We start from the raw sequence: 25,561 nt of genomic DNA, 5'->3' as shown, positions 1-25,561 counted from the left end.
ACTTTTAAGAGTTTAGTTTATAGTAATGAAGTTATAAAACATCTTATGCTGAAGAATGAACAAATATAAAGAACACAAGACAGTACCCAGACTCATAAATACAGTATTTACATGTTATAGTACACAAGAAAAAATAAAGAGAGCAGATGCTTTGGTCAGGAACACTACGTGGAAACAAAAAGAGTTAAACCCATTGCTAAAGCCCGTGAATATTATTGTTTTTAATGCAATCTCTATGTTTTGGCTTACTAGAGCAAGAACTTTTCCTTTGCACGTTCTTTACTCGATAAACAACATCTTTAAAGGGATAGTTCACACAAAAATGAAAGTTGTCATAATTAAGAGTCACTCTTTACTCGTTTTAAACCAGTTTGAACCATTTTTCCATTTGTAGAACACAAAAGAAGGTATTTTGAAGAATGTTAGAAACCTGTAACCATTGACTTCAATACTATTTGTTTTGCTACAATAAGTCAATGGTTACAACTTTCTAACATTCTTCAAAATATCTTCTTTTGTGTTCTACAGAAGAAACTCAAATAATTTGTGAGTAAATAGTAAGTACATTTTCATTTGTAGGTGGACTAACCCTTGAATTTGTCCCATAATGCACCTGAAGGCCGATGTGACCAGGCACTGAGAATGAGGCACTTGCACAGACTGGCATAATTTGGCACTGCTACAGGTGTTGATAGGGAAGAGTTTCTCCTATGCGCTGGAGTCTGATGGCTTCTTCTCTTTCTTCTTCTTCTTGGTCTTGGTCTTCTTTGCGTGGCAGGGTTTGCAGACGCAGCACAGTATGCAGGGAGACGCCAGGAGCAGCAGTGGAGACGTCACCAGCACGATGATGCTGGCGCCAACCAGGATGCCAACCACCTGAGCACAACACAACCACAGACAAACTCAACTACTGCTGGTGAGAAAACGTTGTGATTGAATTCTTGGTCACAAGACTTATGTCATTGTTAACGTTATGCAAATAAAATGGATGCTTTTCAAAAAGTGTTTGTGTAGCTAAAATTAGGTGCTTTTTGAGGTTTTTAATTTTAAAGGTGCAGTATGTAAGTTTTTTTCCCTAGTGATTAAATAAGGTATTGCACGCCTGGTTCAAAACAAATGCAATAGCAGGTTGCCAGATTGACAATCAACAGGAGCGAGTCTGACTATCGAGCCTAAAGGCTGATTTATACCATTACCATTTTGTAGGGGTGCAGTAAGTGCACTTTTCTGTCGTGTTTCGTCCGTACCTGTCAACATTGGGATGTGAAAATAAGGGATTTGCCCACCATAATAAGGCATGAACTCGACTAGGAATTACCCATCCCTAAATATGCTTATTTGGTGGTGTTTTGTTGTATATAAACAGTTAAACGGTCAGTAATATGATTTATTATTATTATTATTATTTACAAAAGAAAAAATAAATAGTATACATTAGCAGCAAATAAATTAGCAAACAGTTCAGCTTTTTAAAATTAATAGGTATTATAAGAGTCAAGCTATCAAATTTCATTAGCCATTTCTTTACTGTATAAATGTACACATTCTGATTAAAGAGCAACAAATGAATGATTTATTTAGATTTTTTTTGTTTGACTACATTAAATAACAGAGGTGTCACTTAATGCACACATCTAACATTATAATGAAAGCATTCGAAATTAGTTGTGTTTGAAAAAACCCCCAACAAAGATCGACATCTTTAGATATTATTATTATTATTATTATTATTAGTTGTGTATGTCTGTTTAAACACGCACCCAAAACCCAGACTTTTGCTCCGCTTCAAATCGCCTGTCCAGCGCTTTGACGTTTTGAGGATTGCATATGAAGGGGAGAAGGCACTTGTATTAAAAAAAAATGGGAATCCCGCCATTTTTATATTTATTTCAAATTCACTGAACAGACTCTCATTTAAGAGCAAGGGGCGGCCCCTGGTGGTTCGGCGGTACGGGGTTGTGTGTAGGGAGGCTTGGCCATTTAATGTTTATTTGCCACCCTTAAGTGAAAGATTGAAAATACCTTTACGGGATGATAGCGGGACAGAACTGTAAAATACAGGAGAATCCAGGGAAAAACGGGAGGGTTGACAGGTATGGTTTTGTCTAGTGCAAACAGCCAAATTGCGTATCACTGCAAATCTTATCATGTAGCATGTTGTTAGGACACGCGGTTACTATGTAACCTGCTCTCCAAATGTTTACGTTCATAATATTTTTATAATTTGCTAATTAATAACCTCATGTGGAACTCTGAATCTGTGTCTCATTTTGGAGTCTGCTACTGTCCACTGGAGATCGCATTTCAGTCACAGACACGCACTTTGTGTGCCTTCCTGACTGAATGAATGAATCAAATACGCTGTTTTCCATCAGGGCAACCTGAGGTGCTGAAATATAATTGACTAAAGTGGCAGTGGGCAGGTTAAAAGAACCCAAAAAAAGACCGCATTCCAGCATGTAACACATTTTCAAAGCAGAATATCTGGACTTAAGCATTATTTTTCAGATAAACAAGAATGTTCACTTAGCATGTTTCTTAAATATCTGCAAACATATGATGGTGTTTTTATGCTTTAGAAGAGTCAAAAAACTTACATACAGCACCTTTAAACAGAAGAATTTAACTGAAGCAAACCTGTGTCCTGTTCCACATCACAGAAGCTCTGGAGTGTCCCAGCTTGTTTCGGCATGGTCCTTTGTCATAATGTCTCAGGAATATATCACCCTATAACCATCAAGACATTAATAATCAGTCATTTTACTTTCTTACCAAAAAAATCTTAAAAACGTTAAATGGCAAACAATTATATAATAATATTCAGATTAAAATTAGTTTTTGTTTTATTAATGTTTTAGCAGGGTTCATCGCCACCAAACAAAAGAGGTTAATAGCTATTTCTTTGCCACATACCGTATTTTAAATAATGTTTTAAAAACCAAACATAATTGTAATACCAACCCTTTTCATTCAGCATAGCATTTTTTTAACAACTGAAAATGTAAAAAAAATCACGTGATGTAACTAGATTTGATAGTGTGTATATTATATATACAAAAGTTTGGGGTCAGCTTTATAAATATTTTTCATGTTTTTTTTTTTTGTTTTTTTTAAGGAAAATTATTTAGTTCAAGACGACATTTATTAAATGTCAAATAAATTTAATAGTTAAATATTTATTACAATTTTAAATAACTATTTTCTTGTACTGTATGTAGCTTCAAATAAAATTATTAGTCCAGACATTATTGCTTTTAATACTATTACCATTACCATTAACAATAGAGTGATTTCTGACGGATTATGTGACTCTGAAGACTGGAGTCATGAAGCTGAAATTTCATCTTTAAAATCACTGAAATAAATGATTAAATTAAATGATAAACTACTTTAGAACAGTTATTTTATATTGCAATAACATTTCACAGTTTTACTATATGTACTGTATTTATGATTAAATAAATGTAGCCTTGGTGAGCAGGGGAAGCTCATTTTAAAACATTTAACAATCGTACTGACCCCAAACTTTTGACCGATAGTGTATACAATATTTTATAAGCGAAAATGTGCATTTTAATTTTGACAACCACAGACAGTCACCAAATAAAAATCAGAGAGGTCAGACTTTCTCATACAGAGCCTCTTTTCAGTTAACTTTTGTAAAAATCGATCTATTGAATTAATCTGTTAAAGAAACATTGGCTAGATGCATTATAGGCTTAAATTACAGAGAGATTTAACAGATGAACCGAGACTACATCAGATCATGGAGCAGATCAATGTTGATCTTTCTTTCGAGCTGTCATTGCAGAAATGAACAAAACAACAGGCTTAATACATTATATTATAAGATTAAAACTTGAAAAAATTATCAGATGGTCACTTTTCCTAATAGATAAACAGTTCTCGTTAATATTTCTGCATGCTTTCACTTTCCTATTAGACACGAAACGCACATTTGCTGGTAAAAATGACATCTCGCCCTGCTCATCATTCTCTCTTCCTATAGCCATATATGTGGCTATTCCACAATCATAAGACACTATGATATAGCCTGGGACGTTAGTTCCTTGGATCGTTTTGTTTACTCACTACAGTCGATTCGCTCAATCGAGCAGAGATCACCTCATTCAGGCGATCTGGGACTGATTGATTTGGCACGGAATCGAGTGCGATTGCTGGATTCACATATGCCAAACAAACCACGCTAACTGCCGGGAAACAAAACAGATTTCGAAACAAACGTCTATGTGTGAAAGCACCCTAAGATTATATTTGCACGCAACTGACAGACAGTCGCAGCCAAACTTTAGTGACAAGGCAGCACTGGCCCGACTGGGCCAGTAACCATTCTGTACACTGGCCTGAGCGTCTCACTCCCTGGCCTCGGGCCATCGGGCAGTCCCTATTGTCGAGCCCTGTTTAGTGTATATATATTATTTTTAATCAAGTGAATATATTTAATAAACATTAAATTTATTATTATTATAATTATTATACATTCATCATTATGGTTTTTAAAAAAACAAGGAACCAGAGTACCATGTAGATCTTTTTCATTTTTCTTTTACAATAGCACAGCTTAAAAAATGCTACAGTGAACTCAGGATCTAATAAACCACTGTAAAAATATAGTACTTTCGAATATCATAAAAAAAATTCTGTTGACTTTTTATAAAAGGAAATACGAATACCATGGAAGTCAATAGCTACATGTTTCCAACATTCTTCAAAATATTATCTTTTGTGTTCAACACCGCAAAAAAATCTGGTTTGAATAAAGTAAAGAATGAGCAAATGATGACAGAATTTTCATTTTAGGGTGAACTCTGATCCCTTTAATGGTAAAGCATAATGAAAAGCCCCGCGTGACTTACGTCCAGATTCTGTAGGCAGTACCAGCAGAAGGTGTGTTTGCAGCTCTTGCAGAGCATCTGAGCGCAGCCTTGATTGCGCTCTATGTAGACGCCACACACTGGACACTGTTTAATGGCTGCTTCCGTATCATCACTGCTTAGTGCACTGCAGAGACCACACACAGACACAACATCACTGTTAAAATTTGTTATGGATTTGAATGATAACTCTAGTTTGCTGATATGGAAATGGGTCACACTGAATGCGTTTGCATGCGCATTCTTATAGATTTTTAAATCAACATATCCAAATACCACTAGAACAGTGTAATACATTTTGCTGACGTATCCTCTCACACTATCCCAAATGTTTTAAAGAATGTTCAAATCTACCTGTGTGCTGTATTCATGCTAATGACATTGACATCACAAACTGGATTTTCTGACAACACCAAAGACATTTTAATATGTTGTGTGTTTTAATGAACCTGATATATATCCAGTATTATAAAACAGCACTGCTGCGTCTTCATGTGATCACAATTATAATAAAATCTTTGTATAGAAATTTTAAATATGGAACAATCGCTGGCTTTTTTATTGTCTGATCATCTTATTGAATCCAGTTCCTTTTAGCAGTGATGTATGACAGAATTCTGCATGCTCAACTCTAGTGTGACTGCAGCTTTACCCTGTTTCATACTACCATTATAATAAGAATTGAATTCTTTAGCTCATCCGTGAACATGATTTTTGCATGAGTGCTGTTGAATGTAATGAAGACCACAACTCCCATAATTTCACACCATGTCAAATCATCATCAAAGCTATGTCATTTGTTTGTTGTGAATACACGCCCTCTAGTGGTGAAAATTACATACTGTGCCTTTTTATAGCTTCTTTGGTTTTTAATGATTCGCTGAAGATGACGATTGACATACTCAAGTTACATACACCAATTATTACATTTTAATTATTTCGATAAACTAATTTATTAACATCATAAGACTGTTATGATGCATTTAATGATCATCACCATCTTAAATCCTTAAGTTTTTACTATTTTGATATTTTTGAAAAAACATGAACCTTTATATGCATTTATGCCTGTATTATATCCTCTTTCCATCAAATCAAATTCCATCCCGCTTGTGCGAGGTGTTTGTAATGCCGCGTCTTTGGGGTAGGACAATAAGTATGGCGTTGTTCTCTCTTCTGGCTGCCGTTATCAATTTCACACAATGTTTTTCCTTTTTCTGAAAGTCTTCATAACACTATCGTGGAGTTTGGAGCAATCGCTCACTTTTTTTGTCAACGTCTAATCAAATTGTTTAATCCCGGCCCTTCTCGTAGTGCCGTACGACAGAATTTTGCATGCTCAGACTTTAGGGTGACTGTCGCTTTACTCTGCTTTATACTACCATTATAATAAGGGTTGAATACTTTTGCACATGTCCTGTAGGATGTAATGAAGACCAAATCTTCCAAGATTGCACACTCAGTCAAATCGTCATCAAAATACATCTTTTGTTTGTTGTGAATATACACCCTCTAATGGTGAAAATTACATACTGTGCCTTTTGATCATCTTCAGTTTTAATGATCAACTGAAGATGACAACGAATATAACAAATTACATACTCGGAGTTACTGTACATGCACCAATTATTACATTTTGATCATTTCGATAAACTAATTTATTAACATCAAGACTGTTGTAATGCATTTAACGATCATCAGCATCTTAAATCCTTAAAGGTTTTTACTATTTTGATATTTTTTGTAAAAACATGAACCTTTATATGTATTTATGCATGTATTATATCCTCTTTGCATCAAATTGCAAAAAAACGAATTCCCGCTTGTGCGAGGTGTTTGTAATCCAGCATCTATAGCGGCAGGGCAGTAAATTTGACGTTGTTCTCTGTTCCGGCTGCCGTGATCAGTCTCACACAATGTTTTTCCTTTTTCTGAAAGTCTTGATAACACCCTGTGGAGTTTTTCTTTTATTATTTCAGCAAATACGATTGTAAAAAAAAAAAACATTTGTTGTGCTCTCCCATTTACTGTGCTCCAAGTTTACCCAACTATGATGATTTCTGTTGCTGAGAAACATGAAAATGGGTAATGGGTTTATAAAACATTGTAAATTTTATTTATTTGCGTTACTGGGTAAAGAAAAACCACATGTGAATACAGTAAGCTGACTTTTATGAGTCATCTGTGTACTGGTGTCTGTGTAAGCGTGCTCACTGACCCATCTGGTAAGGGGGGCATCAGCGGCTGCTGCAAGGAGCAGGAGTGACCGTCGCTCCAGGGGCTCCGGCAGCCGCAGCAGAACACGGTCTGGCACACGGGGCAGGGCACAGGAACCGGTGTGCCTTCAGTACCAGGAGTCACACTGCACACGGCCTGACAGGCCAGCACCGGACACCAAGCCTTACTAGGGTCTAATTGAACTCCTGTAAGAGACCCACAAAAAGCCCATGTTTACACCTGGACTTAAAAGCATAGTATTACCCAATAATGAAGATTTCCTGACCCTCAAGTGGTTCCCAAACCTGAATTTCTTTACTGAACATATTGATTTTGTTAGCTCACATTGCCAGTTTTGTGGTAAACAATTCATCTGTGCATGACATTTAAGAAAAAAATAGTTTGCCCTTGTAATCTAAAGTTACAATCTTAAAATGCACTTTCTGTTTGTTTTCGGTTAATTTCTCAGGCTGTGTCCGACAATGCATACTTGCATACTAAACAGTACGCTAAAATCAGTATGCGAGCAGAGTAGTATGTCCGAATTCAAAAATCAGTATGCGAGAAGTAGCTGCATGACTTAACAACTTCCGGCGAGATTCTGAAGTGTGCATCCTATGCACCCTGTGCTATCCCTTGATTCCCCGCAAGAGAATTCATGAATAGGAGTGAAGCGACGCAACTTATGAGGGTAGGTCACATGATCATGACAAAATGGCGGATGTAGTATGTCGGAATTCCATTCATACTGCTAACATTCATACTGTATAGAGCATACTTCGGTTGATGCTAGATCGGATATGGTTGCGGCCAAAATTTAACAAGAATAATTAATATTATTTATTAACTTTCCTATTTTTGTATTTTATTACCGTCTATCCCCACCCCAACCCTAAACCCATCACAGTAATGTAAAACAGTAGTTGTACTGAGTATTATATGGCTATTAAATTACCCAATAAATTTTAATGTCTACCCCCACCCCACTCCAAAACCCAACTCACAGTACTGTAAAAATATGAAATGTTGTTATAGTTTGTCATAAAAAAATGCTGCTAGTTTGATGTGCATATCGCATTTCCGGCCAGCCGCATATCTGATCTAGACTTTACCACATACTTTTCTAACGACCGAGTAGTACGTTTAAATTCAAATGCAGTACCTACTGAGTAGCAGGCGATTTCAGAAGCAGCCTCAGATTACGTCTGTCTGAGCTATTCGGTGTGGTTAACATACTTAACCACGCCCCTCCAACACTCTTTTGACAATGATATGACAACAAACAGAAATGGCGAGTAGGAGGTGTCTGTTAGGTTGTAATAACTATAGCAAAACCTTATTACCGATTGTTCTGAATGAAATGCCTACTTTACTACATCCAATCACCTTGCAGTAGAAAAAACAAGCCACACCCACTGTTTTCTCATTCAAAATTCAGTTTCTCAAGGAACTGTGTGACAATACGAAGAGAAAAAAAATGATCGCAGCTTCTCGTTCAAGACTTTAAAGATAGCTGGAAACCTGTAACCATTGACTTCCATAGGAAAAACGAATGCTGTGGAAGTACCGATTTTCAACATTTCACTAAATATCCTCTTTTTTTGTTTAACAGAAGAAAGAAACTCAGGTTTGGAAGTGGAGGCTGAATAAATGTTCATTTTTGGTGAACTGTCACTTTAAGATGTGTTCTGATGGCTGCAAAACTGTGCAGAATGCTGTTAGTTTCTGTTAAAATCAGGACTGGAAGTAGAACATTGAGCTTTTATATAACATCGTCACCTTCAAACCAAGCTTATTATTTCAGATGATAAAGTTTAAGTACAGGCTTATGAGTGCATTTCAACAACACATACCATAGTGTTTAAGAAATAGGTCAGCAGTAAAATAAGGTGGCATTTTGAGACTAAATAATTTATTATGATGATTCATTCACTCAATTTTCTTTTCGGCTTAGTCCCTTTATTAGTTAGGGGTCGCCACAGCAGAATGAACCGCCAACTTATCCAGCATTTGTTTTATGCAGCGGATGCCCTTCCTGCTGCAACCCATCACTGGCAAACACCCATACAAACTCATTCACACACACACACACACACACACACTACGGCCAATTTAGTTTATTCTATTAACCTACAGCACATGTCTTTGGACTGTGGGACAAACCGGAGCACCCAGAGGAAACCCAACACTGGGAGAACATGCAAACTCCACACAAACGCCAACTGACCCAGCTGGGGCTCGAACCAGCGACCTTGCTTTACCTTGCTGAACCAGCGACAGCGATCTTGCTGTAAGGCGACAGCGCTACCCACTGTGCCACCGTGCCACCCAAGCTTATTATTTCAGATGATAAAGTTTAAGTCTAGTCTGAAGAAGCGCATTTCAACAGCAAATACCATAGTGTTTAAGAAATAGGTCTGTAGCGAAATAAGGTGGCATTTTGTGATTAAATGAATATTATGATAATTATGATGATGATTGATTATTATTATTATTATTATTTAAATACAATATTCTTATTACAATATTCAATATTTCTTCTTATTAAAACTCCTAAAACAATTTCATTAAAATATTCCATGAATGTTACCATGATCAAGAAACCACCACAGTAAAACCATGGTACTTTGAAATACTATGGTATTTCTAATGTCATATTGTCCAAAAAACTGCATCTACATTACATGGTTAAAAAAAAAGGTTTCATTTAATTCACGTTTTCATTTAATTTAAACATTTAAAGTTTCTAAAACACTACAAAGGGCAATTTAAAATATAGGTAAAGATGATGATGATGATGATAATAATAATAATAATAATAATACATTTAAGTTGTTAGTGGCGGCATGGTGGCTCAGTGGTTTGCACCGTCATCTCACACCAAGAAGGTGACTGGTTTGAGTCCCGGCTGGGCCAGCTGGCATTACTCTGTAGAATTTGCATGTTCTCCTTGTGTCCGCATGGGTTTCCCCCACAGTCCAAAGACATGCGGTACTGGTGAATTGAATGAACTAAATTGGCCGTAGTGCCACTATGTAAAACATATGCTGGAATAGTTGTTGGTTCATTCCTCTGTGGTGACCCCTGATAAATAAGGGACTAAACAGAAGGAAAATGAATGAATGAAATTGACAGTTCAGTTGCTTAGGGTACAATAAAAAAAGCAATAAATCTAATTGTTTATCTTTAGCAGACCTCATCCACATTGTATTTAGTGTCATCCACTTGTACATTGAGTCAAAGAGTGGCGAAATAAATTGTAGCTTAGCAATGACGTTTATTTAACTTCCTTGCAAAATTCGGTTCCTCTTTAACACATTCTCCTTTTGATTTTTACCATAAACAGTATGAAATCTTTTCCCGTCTCAGGGAGATTTCTGTGTAAAGCGATGTCACAGTTTACTTTGACACAGTCTGACATGGCGGAGCGTCTAGACCAGATCTGGCAGTTCTGCTGGCTGAATGAGCTCATTGTTTACAGCTTCTCTGCAAACTCTGAGCTGGACACTGGCAGACACAAACCAGCAACATGACCTGTGATTAATGGCGCAGTTTGACTTGAGCTTCGTAAAATAGTCTTGTCTTTTCTTTTCTCATGGTTAAATTAACAAGTAGTTAGCAGCAGCTCAATTACATGTGCGAAAGACTTTAAAAATTGCCTTTGTGGACAAACGATGGGGTAAAAAAAAAGCATGCTATAAAGATGCCGTCATCTGGTTGTGTGCAAATATATATTTATTTAAATAAATAAAAAATTATTAATATTGTTTTAGTTAAAAAAAAAATTTTCGTTTCATTTTACTTTATGTATTTATGCATTTATATAGATTTATTTTTCATTTACTTTTTATTGAAAAAATACTTATCTATTTATTTGTTGTTAGTTTTACTTTCTATATTCATGTATTATATATATATATATATATATATATATATATATATATATATATATATATATATATATATATATATATATATACACACGCACACAAAGTATATGTGTATTTATTTTGTTTAACTTTATTTTTTATTTTCTTTATTTTTTGTTTTACCCTATGTTTGTATTTGTTTAGATTTTATTTATTTATATATTATTTATATTTATTATTTTGTTTTACTTTTTATTTATTTACTATTTTTATATAGTTTGTTGTATTAATTTTTTATTTCATTTTACTTAAAGCATTTATTTAGATTTATTTATTTCTTATTTTATTTTACTGTTTTATTATTATTTTTAATTCAGATTTTTTTGTTTCGTTTTACTTTATATATTTAAGTATGTATTTATTTAAATACATTTTTATTATTAAGTTTAACTTTTTATTTATTTTTATTATTTTTATATAGACTTTTTAATATTTTATTTAATTTTGTTTCACTTTATGTATTTATTTATAGTGTTTACATCTATTTCTTTCATTTATATTTATTTTTATTTATGAATTTTCTTTTGTTTTACTTCATTAATTATATATATATATATATATGTAGCCTAAAGTAGCCTAAAGTAGCCAATGTAGCCTAAAGTTGCTAATAATATTAACTAGTAAAATTGTACAAAAAAAAAAAAAAAAAAAAAWATATATATATATATATATATATATATATATATATATATATATAATTTTTTTTTTTTTTTTACAATTTTACTGGTTAATATTATTAGCAACTTTAGGCTATATTGTTTTCGATTGTCTACAGAACTTATACAATCTTTTACAATAACTTGCCTAATTACCTTATCCTGCCTAGTTAACCTAATTAACCTAGTTAAGCCTTTAAATGTCACTAAGCTGTAAAGAAGTGTCTTGAAAAATATCTAGTTAAATATTATTTACTGTCATTATGGCAAAGATAAAATAAATCAGTTATTAGAAATGAGTTATTATGAAGCTATTATGTTTAGAAATATGTTGAGAAAAAATTCTCTCTCTCTCTCTCTCTCTCTCTCTATATATATATATATATATATTTGTTTTATGTTATGCATGATTGTGTGTGTGTTTTTGAAAGCCAGCAAACAATGCATGCTTCATTTACTATGGAATTAAATTCATACCATATTAATATGCCAAGTACTGTAGCTGCTGCTGTTAAAATTTGTGTTAAAGTTCAAAACATTCTGAAATAACCTACAAAACCATGTCTAACATAGAACAATTAACACCAACTCATGTTTCCATGTTTTGACTGTACACTCATAATAATTCTCACTCCGTACTCTTTGCTTTGTCTGTATCTGGGCAATAATTTCAACATGACCCTGACAAACAGCCTTGCATGCCTAAAAGTCTCACAAACACCATTTCTTAATGGTTACAGAATAACTGTACTTATAGACACATGCATGCAAGCGTAAAGCAGGGAAAATAAGTATTGAAGACATTACCATTTTTCTCAGGAAACATATTTCTAAAGGTGTCGTTGACTTGAAATTTTCCCTGAATGTTGGTACCAACCAAAGATATTTATATATGCAAAGAAAACTAACCTAATTGGTTTACAAATGAAGTTATGTGCAATAAAATGAACTGACGCAGGAGAAAAACACATGAGGGAAGGTGTAGAAAGGCAGTGAAAGCACAGTCAGCAGCTGAAACCTCTCTTATTCTGCAACCCTCTACCCTTGCTCATTGTAAATTAATATCAGTCCAACATCTACATTATCTGGAGGATGAAGATGAAACCAGAGTGGAAATTTCAGCAAAACAATGATCCAAAACGCAGCCAAGGAAACTCTCAAATGCTTTCAGAGAAAGAAAATCAAGCTGTAGAATGGCCCAGCCAATCACCTGACTTGAATCCAATAGAGAATACCAAATAAAGCTTAGATTTGATAGACGAGACCCACAGAACCATCAAGATTTTTACACTCTGTTGAAGTCTGTGAAAATAAGTCACACCCTGAGAAATTCACGTGACTTCATTCTACATATGAGAGGCCTCTAAGCTGCCGTCACCAAAAAAGCTTTTTTTTATAAAGTATTAAATGCGCTTCAGTAGTTCAGTATTTTCTCCTTGTGTCATTTCATTATTATTACACAACTCACCTTTTTTTTAAGTTTTATTTTTGTGTTTGTATTGTTTGGGTTTTTACCAAAATCTGGTTCAATTCCATGTCAACAGCTCAATCAGAAATATTACTCCCAGGAAAATACTTATTTTCCCCACTGTATATACATACATACAAATACAGCAACGTACCTCTTTCGAATCTGAGCCGCTGATAGAGCTCGACCTGATCACTGGGGGCAAACGAGGCAAGCTGTATAAAGAAGATGAATTTATATTCAGGTCATGTTTGGACATGTCATGTTGTGTACAGAATTACACATGAATAGCACATCATATTTACAAATCACGTCTTATGTAAGGGATAATATACAGTCTACTGGTGATTATCAGTGAATATAGATGTAAGATGCATGCTCTTCTACATCCTCAATAAAGAACTCCTATTTCGCAAAAAACTGCACTGGCTTCCTGTCAGTTTTCGAAGTGATTTTAAAGTTCTCATGCTTGCAAACGAGGCCTTGAATGGTCCAGCAACACAATATTTGATGCTGGTCTTTTAACTGATCAGTCAGTGTGGCTAAATCTATGGGGGAGACCAAGCATTCTCTTCATTGCCACCTAAATTGTGGAGATCTTTACCCTCTGATATTCGCAATGCAGAATTTTTTACATCACTTAAAACTTACTTATTTAGGGTGGCTTTTATTTGACTTTTAGATCCATTACTGGTATTAGTATTTTTTTTTCTTATTGCATTTTTTTTTTGCATTCATCCTTGCGTGTATCTTTTACTGCTGCGTATTTTGTATGTCTGTAAAGTGCCTTGAGATGCTACTTTTTAAAGGCGCTATATAAAAATAAAGTTGTTTTATTATTATTATTTTTATTTTTTTATAATGAGAAATATTGATCAGTACAAATGTTAATTATATGATAAAAGGAACACTGCAATGCAATAAAAACGTTAAAAAGATTAAAGATGGTTTAAAATGTTGCATTTTTTCATTTATTGTGACATAAAAAGACAGGCTTATTCCACCAAATACTAATTTCATGACTTTTTAAAGTTAGAACATTGATATTGTGTTTATAAATTCAAAAATAATCAATATAAACTAAACGTATGAAAACATGGCGTCTTTTTATTTTGGTAAATGATCAAAATTCCCATATACCTACATGACAACATTATCAGTAAAACTTTTAAAAGAAGTCATCAGCATTTGGCAGAATAAAACGTGACTAATGTCTTACTGTAAACGAATAACTATAAATGTAAATAATCCAAACTGAGAATTTCCAAGAGGTCTCTTCAAATTGGTTTTGCCTAGCTGTTTATGAATTATAAGAAATATCTAATAAATTACACCAAATAAAGTATTTATACCTCTGCTGAACTGATTTATGATTCATAATCCTGGGACTTTCAACAGTGGTGGAAAACATTTCGTATAATAAAGCCACCGAGTTCCTGTTCAGGCTAATGTTGGCAACCGAAAGTAAAATTAAAACAAATAAATAGGTTAAACAGCCACAGGCAAATTTGATCATAGCCTTTTGTGTTTACAGTTTTTAGCAGTTTTTTTTTTTTTTTTTAAGCAGTTTTTATCTTTAATGAACTAGTAATAAAAAAAGTTTCCTAAGCATCAAATCTACATATTTTTGAAAGATCGTGAGAAAAAAAAACTGGACTGGACTCCAAAAACTGGACTTATGCTGAAAAATCAGCTTTTCCATCACTTGAATAAATTACATTATTTAAATTATGAAATTATTGAATTTAATTATTTTAAAATGACATATTAAAGCAGACAACACTTTAAATTTGTGATTATTTCTTAATTTGACTTTTTACAGTAAAGCAAAAGAGCATAAAATACTTAGACCCCCCTCTTTTTAAAATAATAATAATAATAATAATAATAATTTTCTACATTTAAGACTTAAGTCTCTAGTACAGTAATGAAAATGACATTAAAGCAGACAACACTTAAATTTGTGATCATATTTCTTAATTTGACTGTTTTTACAGTAAAGCATAAGAGCATAAAATACTTAGATTTTCCTAATAATAATAATATATTAAATCTTAAGTCTACAGCACAGTAAAATTAAAACCACATATTAAAGCAAACAACACTAAATTTGTGAATGTTTCTTAATTTGACTGTTTTTACAGTAAAGCAAAAGAACAAAATACTTAGAAATCCCCCCCTCCCAAAATAATAATAATAATTTTCTACATTAAATCTTACGTCTCTAGTACAGTAATTAAAATGACATATTGAAGCAGACGACACTTTAAATTTGTGTTCATATTTTTAATTTGACTGTTTTTACAGTAAAGTATAAGAGCATAAAATACTTAGATTTTCCAAATAATAATATTAATAATAATAATAATAATAATAATAATAATCTATTAAAACTTAAATCTACAGCACAGTAAAATTAAAATGGCACATTAAAGCAAACAACACTAAATTTGTGATGATGTTTCTTAATTTAACTTTTTACAGTGAAGCAAAAGAGCATAAAATATTAGAACATTATATACGGTAAAAGTCCACTGTACAGTTATATTAAAATGACATATTAAAGTAGACACAGTAAATCGTAAGAGTATAAAATATTTCGATTTTCAAAATAGCAAAATTTATCTATGGGCAGTAGGGCATTCAGGCGCCAGGGCCAGATTAACCAACATGCATTATGGGCACAGGCCCAGGGGCCCCTGCGGGGGTGGTGGGGTGCAGATTTTGGAGTGTCTATGTAGGCTAGGTGTAAATAGTGCATCTCGTTGGAATAAGCTAGGTAAATGAATCACGCCCATCACGGTTTGTTTGACAGAGACAACATAACTAAAGAGCGCAAGAGACAGCAGCATGAGTGGTGTAGCTCGTAAAGCGATTGGCAACATGTTTTGGCGCGATCGATTATGAACCTGGTATCGAATCCAGCGTTTGATGAACACGTTTTTTTTTCCCCACAACATATCAGATTTTGCCTATTTTTCAACTCGAGGAAGACAAGTAGGAATCATTAATAAGTGTGTGTGTTATGGAGGACTCAGATTCACAGAACTGGATTGGAGAGGTGTTATCCAAATCATATGCATTATAAGTTTGTAGAAGTTATAGATTAAAAATACCCTTAAATATAAACTTTTAGTACTGCTTCACTGAACTTAAAGTAAATTAAAATCCATTAATTTTCACTTGTTGTTAGTGTTTTTTTTTTTTTTTATCAAAGTGTTCTTTAAATGCTTTAAAAAATAAGTAAAATTTGTAGACTAGAAATATATGTACTGTATATCAATTAATAAAAAAATGAGGGCAATACATTGTATTAATTTTATTTAAAAAAATATTATATTAATCTTATTTTTTCATTGAACTATAGGGGTAGGGGGCCTACAAGACATTGTGCCCAGGGGCCTCTGAATTCTTAATCTGGGCCTGTCAGGCGCTCCACCGCCTGCCATCAGAAACATTGACTCTATTACATTATTCAAAACACACTTATTTAGGGTGGCTTTTAATACTTATTTGTATCTGAACTATTGTTATGTATACTATTAAATTAATCCCCTTGTTGTTTTATTGCTTCGGTTTTATTGTATGGTGTCCTTGAGTTTCCAGAAAGGCGCCTTTAAATAAAGTATTTTTTAAAAATAAATATTATTATTATTATTATTATTATTATTATTATTATTATTATTATTATTATCAGTATTATTATTATTTTTATATAATTATTCTTCTTATTATTATCAATGTTATTATTATTATTATTAATAATGATATTATTATTATTATTATTATTATTAAATAGTAATATTAATTATCTACATTAAATCTTAAGTCCACAGTAATTTACTTGTACCAGATATGATAAACATGTCATGGCAAGTACACTGCTGTTGTATGAGCAAACATTATGAGGTATGAGCAAATAACGATGATTAATAGGAAGGATTGCGGTTTAAGCCTTACTGATTAAAATAGACAGTTTGCTAAAGGAGGGATTTCCGATGTCTGCTTGTTTGTGCAGAGGTGTGATCTGCAGAACTGGAAAGTGTTATTGATTTGAGAATGAAGAACAGACAGAAGTACCTCAGAGTCCAGTAAAGTCCCGCTGTTTTTACAGGCTGGATCGGGGCAGGTGATGGCACTGCCTGCGCCCGCACGAATAGCCAACTGGACATACTGCCTTAAGCACTGCAAACACAACACAACTCTGATTTTCCAAAGGTTGCTGATAGTTCGTTATATCAGGAGTGTGTCACCAGATATGATTCAATTTATGTTAAAAAGGAGTTTTCAGATTTCAAAGCAATAGACCATTTTAAAGGGATGTAAACAATAACAATGGTCCTAACGCATTTCCTGTTTTACATATAGCTTCAAAGAGGTCCACATTAAGGTCCACAGGTTAACATCAAGTTATGATTGAATTGCCTCTTCTTACAGTTAGGAAATAGTTTAACATCAAGCAGCACATGTTCATGGGCCATTGACATGACCACATTGAAATCTATAGATTTCATAGAAATGAAGTCTATAGATTATGATTGCACAGATTTAAATTTGTCATTAGATAGCGTCCTATTTATTTTCCAAGCTAAATTTGTTTACATACTAATATTCTTATCAGGCATGTTTAAAACAAGAATAATTGAATGACAGATTAGAAGACTCAATTTTAGGATCACAGTGTATTACGTATGATTTCTAAATGTAAACATTTAACCCAGAACCTAAAATGGGCTGTCTCACCTTTGCTATGTTTAGATGATGTTGTTGTATGTGTGTGTGTGTGTGTGTGTGTGTGTGTGTGTGTGTGTGTGTGTGTGTGTGTGTGTGTGTGTGTGTGTGTGTGTGTGTATGTATATATATATATATATATATATATATATATATATATATATATATATATATATATATATATATATATATATATAAAGTAAAACAAACAAAAAATGAATAGATTCAAATAAATATACATAAAAAATTAATAAAGTAAAAAAAAAAAAAAAAAATATATATATATATATATATATATATATATATATATATATATATATATATATATATATATATATATATATATATATATATATATATATATATATATATACATACATACATACATACATACATAAATATATAAAGTAAAATGCAGCTTTCACTGCAAATACCGACAGACTGAATTTACTTTTTTTGAGAGGAATAATACAGTCCCCTCTTTCACCACCTCTAGTAGTTCAGTGAGCAGTTGCTTTAACTTTCACAAACTAATTTAGTGGTGAAGTCGGGTTATGTAAGGTCTTAAACATTAAACAAATATGTACATAATTAAATAAGTGAGCAATCACTTAAACAACAATAATATTTTTTATTTCAATAATATTATTTTAGTATTAGTAGTGGTAGTAGTTTCTATTATTCTATTATTATTATTTTTACTACTACTACTACTACTACTACTATTAATATTCAAATTTAATGCAAATAAACAATCCCTTAAACAACAATAGTATTAATATAAATAATAATAAAATTTATTTTATAATAATAATAATAATAATAATTATTATTATTATTATTATTATTATTATTATTATTACTACTACTACTACTATTATTTAAAAGTAAAAAGTAAATCATCCCATAAACAACAATAGTAGTAGTAGTAGTAATAATAATAATAATAATAATAAGAATGATAATAATAATTATTATTATTATTATTATTATTATTGTTGTTGTTGTTGTTAATCAATAACTGAACAATCACTTGAACAACAACAATATTTCATATTTTAATAATATATTTTTATTATTATTGAAGTAGTAGTTTAATTAGTTTCATTATTATTATTAAATAAAAAGTAAACAATCACTTAAACAACAATAATTTTATTCATTTTTTATAATAATTTAGCATTATTATTAGTAGTAGTAATAGTAGCTTCTATTGTTGCTATTATTATTATTTTTTTATTATTAAAACATTAAAAGTAAACAATCCCCTAAACAACATCAGCAATAAAAATAATATTTATGATAGTAATAAAAAAAAATTATTATTATTATTATTATTATTATTATTATTATCATCATTATTATTGTTGTTGTTGTTGTTATTATTCATTCATTTATTCATTTTCTATTTGGCTTAGTCCTTTTATTAATCAGGGGTCACCACAGTGGAATGAACTACCAACTTATCCAGCATATGTTTTACACAGCTGATGCCCTTCCAGCTGCAACCCATCACTGGTAAACACCCATACACATACCATACACCCATACACATATATAACATCTTATTTTTATGTCTTTTGGTTTTATAATATTATTTTTATTACAAGCATTTTACTACAAATTTAACAGCGTCACTATAAAGATCAACTAAATGAAATCAATAAATACTGAAATATTTCTATTACTGTTTATTCATTTCAAGTATCTGTTTTAGTGTCAGTTAACCACAATAACCTGATCAGAGTATTGACGTTTATAATAAAGCAACATTCTGACAGTGTGTTAGCGGTATTTGCACCCTCAGTATTCAGTCGTTCAACACAATGTGATGTACAGCAGACGGCGAGGTTTTCAAAATGACACACTTCAGCTTCACACCACCAAAAGTCAAAAGATTTACAAGAGTCTGACCCATAAGATTTGTTTCAGGGCCAATCTAGAGCAGCATGTGAAAGAAAACATCCCCCACTCTGCCAAACTGAACGCTATTGTGCTTTGTTTACTGTATTTATGCCTTTCACAGCAATAACCCAGACCACGGCTAGAGATAAACACCTGTTATTTTAAGACATGTGTGAACAAGACTGACCCACAGTACTCTTATTATGCTGTCATATAGAAACACTACACTGAAAATAGATGTGTTGCTCTCACCTGCGCACAGAACACACAGCTACAGGACTGCAGAGTGCAGGTCTCCGCTTCAGGCCAGTCGCTCAGGCAGAGTTTGCAGTGGATCGTGGTGCTTTTTCCATCCATGCTAGCCTTCTGTTGAGGTTTATTCCTATACCTCAGAAACATAGGAGTGAAGCTCTCCATGCTCCTGAACACAACACCAGAGGAGTTTTAACATCCTAAAGCTGTCCGCCGAACACAGATCACACACTTGAGCTGCACAAAAAACACTCTTAAAGTAGAATCACATGCAGAAGACTCACTGTTAGGCTCTGTTATTAGTTTAATCTCATTGGCGGTGTTGTGTACACCGACTGGAAACCTGCTCAACCTGCCCCTTTTCATATAAATGGGACCACAAACTGGTCTGTCTGGAGGAACCGGAGATCTAGATTCCACCCCGAATGAGCTCACTGCTTTGCAGATTCTTCCAGTCAACATTCCCATCCCGCATGGCGACCGAATCCCAAACGGGAAGAAGTCATAATAACATAATCCGGGATAAAGCTAGATTAGAAAGCCCCGCCTGTTTGGACAGGTCTGAAAAATAGAGAATGGCGACTTGCATGTGCTCTGTATATTTATGTCTCCTGTTTCAATCAATAACATCACTGGCCTAAATGTGGCTCTAAAGTCAGGTATTGATTGGTGGGACACGTGTGGCGTTCACTAAATCTTGTTATTTTTATTCCTGCTATGTCATTGTTGTTTTCTGACATTTGTTTATTGAGTTTAACCCCTCTTGACTAAATATGTTTAATGATTTAGGAGCAATTGTGCCAGGAACTGCTCTGAATGAGTGTTTGGATGGAATATGATTGTTATGGCAGTGTCCTGGATCACTATTGATCAGCCCAAAAACACAGTTGGTCGCACCTCATAAAGTGGGTCAGAGAATAAATCTAGGTGAGCCCTTTGACGCCATGCAGTCAAAATTATTTACATATACTTTGGTTTTTCCACAAAGGGAAGTGAAATCACATGGTTGTTTTCAACAATGATTAAATTATGATGAAGTAAACGTCTCTGCAAATGAGGAAGCGAAAACTATTTCGCTGATTTTGGTATGTAATAATACACTCAGTGGCCAATTTATTAGGTACACCTTACTAGCACCGGGTTGGACTCCCTTTTGCCTTCAGAACTGCCTTAATCCTTCAAGGCATAGATTCAACAAGGAAATATTCCTCAGAGATTTTATTCTATGTTGACATGATAGCATCACTTTGCTGCAGATTTGTCGGCTGCACATCCATGATGTGAATCTCCCGTTCCACCATATCCAAAAGGTGCTGTATTGGATTGAACACTGATGACTGTAGAGGCCATTTGAGTACAGTGAACTTATTGTCATGTTCATGAAACTAGTCTGACATGATTCATGCTTTATGATATGATACACTATCCTGCTGGAAGTAGCCATCAAAAGATGGATAACAACAATTCTCAGGTAGGATGTGGCATTGACACGATGCTCAATTAGTACTAATGCGCCCAAAGTCTGCCAAGAAAACAACCCCCACACCATTACACCACTGCCACCAGCCTGAACTGTAAAAGGCAGGATGGATCTACGCTTTTATGTTGTTGATGGCAAATTCTGACCCTATCCGAATGTCGCAGCAGAAATCAAGACTCTTCAGACATGGACAGGTGTACCTAATAAAGTGGCCGGTGAGTGTATTTAAGCGGTTGTTTTTGATTTTTTTTTGTGTTCTTTTCAAATGTTATTAGTTGGTCAGGGTGATCATAATAATGCATGAAATTTAACCAAACCACTATTTCTTTTTTATGAATACAGACTTAAAGGGATAGTTCACCCAAAAATGAAAATATACTCACTATTTACTCACGCTTCACTTGTTTCAAACCTGTTTGGGTTTCTTTTACACTAAAGAAGATATTTAAAGAAAGCTGAAAACCTGTAACCATTGACTCCCATAGTATGAAAAATAGTCAATGGTTACAGGATTCCAGATTTCTTTAAAATGTGTTTTATATTTTTATTTATATATATATATATATATATATATATATATATATATATATATATATATATATATATATATATATATATATACACATACATACAAATACAGCAGAGGGGAAAAAAACTCAGACAAGTCAAAGGTGAGTAAATGATGGTAGAATTTTCAATTTCGGGTGAACTGTCCTTTTAAGAACAGAATAATGAACGCTAGTCTGAAATGTTCTACCAAACATAACAACAATAAACTAGGAATGTAGGCCACGTCTAAAATGGCATTTTATATCCACATTTTCGGTTTAAAAAAAATAAATTAATTAATTTATTAATTTGCAAAATATGTAATGCACATTCAAAGTTTAGTGCATTAATAAATAGAAAACTATATATGCATAAATGCAATAATAAGCCTAAACTTGCAGTAAAAAACTCCATCTGGCCTATTCAGTTAGGAAATTCTGCATTTAGACCATTTTCCATCGTTATTTAGCAGAGAAGTATGCATATTTGGTGTTGGGCATGTTCTTTAGTGTTTGATTTTTATGTGACAATCCCAATTATTATATTGCAAACTTATTTTTTATATCTCTGACCCTGAAGATATTTTTTCACAAACTTTTAATATATTAAAATGCAACAAAAGGAGATTTTGCAGCACTGTAGCCAAATAAAGTGTTTTTTATTAACATTATTATTATTATTATTATTATTATTATTATTATTATTATTAATAGTTTATTCATTCACTTTCCTTCGGTTTAGTCCCTTTATTTATTAGGGGTCGCCACAGCGGAATGAACCACCAACTTATCCAGCATATGTTTTAAACAGCGGATGCCCTTCCAGCTGCAGCCCATTACTGGGAAACATCCATACACACTCATTCACACACATACACTCCACTACACCCTTATAAATAGTTTTTTTTTTAAATAATCAGTTAGTAATTGAATCCCAATAAGTAATTCAAAAATAAGTAGTAAGCAAGTAAATCCCAACCAATTATCATATTGCAAACAAATTTTTATATCTTTTGACCTCGAAGATATTTTTTCACAAACTTTTTTTTTTCTCCAACAAAAAGGAGATTTTGCAGCACTGTAGTCAAATAAAGTTTTTTAACACATTATTATTAATAATAATTGTTATTGTTAAATAATTAATAACTAATCAAGTGCAAAAACATCAGGTTGCATACACGGTGCAGTAGCTATGCCTGCACTTAAAAATAAACATTGCATAAGAACAATAGCAGACAAAAAATGAGGAAATAAATGCTTTCAAAAAAAATAAATAAATCACATCAAAGGAACAAAAATAAATAAATAAATAAAGAATAAAAAGAATAAAAAAACAAAATATAAATTTAATGACAGGACATATAAATTACAAGAAATTTGTAAAAGAAAATTATTCCAAAATCGCATACATCCTGATAGCTTTTCATTTTTAATTTTAGGGTTGCAATATAATGCTTAAGATCAATTTTTAAACACATAAATGTTTATGATTGGACCCTTTTTGTTTGTGTACATGAAATTTCCCATTTCTAATCATATAATTAATAAACAAATTGTGCTCAGGTTTTAATTAATATTAATTTGTCATGGAAATGTATTTACAATTAAACTTAATTTTCAAATTGTGTAAGTTTAAATGTAAGATATTCAACCATCAAACCAAAACATTTGGATACATGTGCATTCAAAAAAACAACACTTTAATCCTGGCATGTCCAGACGCGGTCCTGGAGGCCCGATGTTCTGCAAAGTTTAGTTCCAACCCCAATCAGACACACCTGGGCTAGCTAATCAAGCTCTAACTAGGCTTTCTGGAAACATCTTTGCAGGTGTGTTGAGGCAAGTTAGAGCTAAAATCTACAGGACACCGGCCCTCCAGGACCGAGTTTGGACACCCCAGGATAATCGATTCCTGCTCTAGTTTACAAAAAGTGCACGCAGTTTCCGTCTCAGCCATGCCGCACATTCCAGACAAGTCCATTGTCCACTGTGACGTCAGCCGATTGAGCCGAATAAACACTGCCGCTTCCGTGTGTTGTTAATAAACACACGAAAACACTCCTGACTCAGTCCATTCTGTGTTATTTCGACTCGGTGGCTACTCTGAATACTTACGTTCCCCGCAAACGACTGCACGCGGTGATGAATCAGCATTAAACTAGCACTGTATTGCCAGGTAATGGATTCATTTAGCTGTATATTATTTAGCTATATATCAGACATCACAATACCGCGACGATAAGACTTTTACTAAGAAATGAACTGACCTCAGTATTCATGGCCATGACTGGAGTGTGTGCATCCTCACGCGCATCTGATCATGAAGATGCTGAAGATGATGATGGACAGTCAGTCGGGTCTGCTTTATATCTGCGCCCAGTCACCTCGGTTATGTAGAAGAAGTATTGTCATCTTCTACCAGGGCGATTGTGGATTTGCGTAAACTTAAGGGGCTGTGTGTGTTAAAGGGTTCGGCTACTTCCTGTTTTCTCCTCCCACTGACTGACGTTAACTCTTTCAATCACAGAGGAGTTGCTGGACACCTTTTGAAATATGCATCAGCGTAGTCAGCCTGCTAAAAGGAGTGGTTATGTTTTATCAAAGAGTGGACCTTTTTGCAGTCATTTGCCCCATTTTCAATTTAATTATGAGATTTAAATACTGAATTTAGATGACATTTTTAAGCACTTTTAGCTGTATTAGATTGTCAGATGGTCATCATAACCACACTTTTTGATGTACTAAAATATTTAGAAGAAACATGACAAACATTTATATTTAAAATAAAAATTCATGACACAGTTGAAACCAGAAGTTTACACACTATTAAAAAAAAAAGGAACAACCATTTAAAAAAAAATGTCTAATGTTAAATCATACTAAACGTCTACTATTTTTGGTCCGTTAGGAGTACCTCAATCATTTACTTTTGCTAAATGCCAATATAATGAGAGAGAATTTTTTGAGAATTATTTATAAATTTCTAGACCTTCAAAGGTTTACATACATTTCCTTGGTATTTTTTTAGCTTTGTTTTTAAACTGTATAACTTTGGTCAAATGTTATGGGTATCCTTCCACAAGCTACTCACAATAGTTGAAAGAAATTTTGGCCCATTACTCCTGATAGAACCAGGGCCGGAGCAAGCTGAACTGCTGCTCTAGGCAGAGGACGATCACGCCTTCCTCAACCCCAATGTGAAAACGAAAGTGACCGGTTATGAAAATGAAGTGAGGTGTTGCGGACCTCTATTCTGCCGCCCTATGCGTGGATATAACTGAGGACACGCGGGTGCTGATGGAGGTGTCGCTGACGCCGCCCTCTCTATTCTGTCGCCTATGCGCGAATATAACTGAGGGTGAGGGTGGTGTCGCGGACATAACTGAAGACGCAGGTGGTAAGGGAGGTGTCGCAGACGCCGCCCTCTCTTTACTGCCGCCCTGGGCGGCCACCTAGGTCGCCTCTATGGATGCGCCAGCC

General features: G+C 33.5%; 2 protein-coding genes across 16 annotated transcripts in view; one reads left to right on the top strand and one right to left on the bottom strand.

The window, feature by feature from the left end:
• rnf144b (ring finger protein 144B) lies at window positions 1-24,466 on the bottom strand. 2 transcript variants are annotated; one of them, NM_201137.2, is given in 8 exon segments: window positions 1-876; window positions 2,638-2,727; window positions 4,878-5,022; window positions 7,114-7,318; window positions 13,320-13,380; window positions 17,246-17,350; window positions 20,054-20,222; window positions 24,349-24,466. In NM_201137.2, coding segments are annotated over 7 exon segments (939 nt in total). In that variant the 5' UTR covers window positions 20,219-20,222; window positions 24,349-24,466; the 3' UTR covers window positions 1-708.
• Window positions 1-25,561, top strand: part of zmp:0000000930 — a 45,056-nt gene that overhangs the window by 2,523 nt on the left and 16,972 nt on the right. For 8 of the 14 annotated variants that reach the window (XM_073926625.1, XM_073926627.1, XM_073926631.1 and 5 more), the window contains one exon: window positions 779-916. The gene's annotated coding sequence lies outside the window, so the exon portion shown is untranslated. Of the gene's footprint in view, window positions 1-778; window positions 917-20,842; window positions 20,981-24,152; window positions 24,258-25,561 lie in introns of those variants that run through there. The other 6 variants (XM_073926633.1, XM_073926624.1, XM_073926628.1 and 3 more) reach the window with 2 other exon arrangements.

Source organism: Danio rerio, chromosome 16, assembly GCF_049306965.1.
Source record: "Danio rerio strain Tuebingen ecotype United States chromosome 16, GRCz12tu, whole genome shotgun sequence".
Lineage (NCBI taxonomy): Eukaryota > Metazoa > Chordata > Actinopteri > Cypriniformes > Danionidae > Danio > Danio rerio.
The sequence above is the reverse complement of the archived record's forward strand: the minus strand, read 5'-3'. Positions and strand labels throughout refer to the sequence as shown.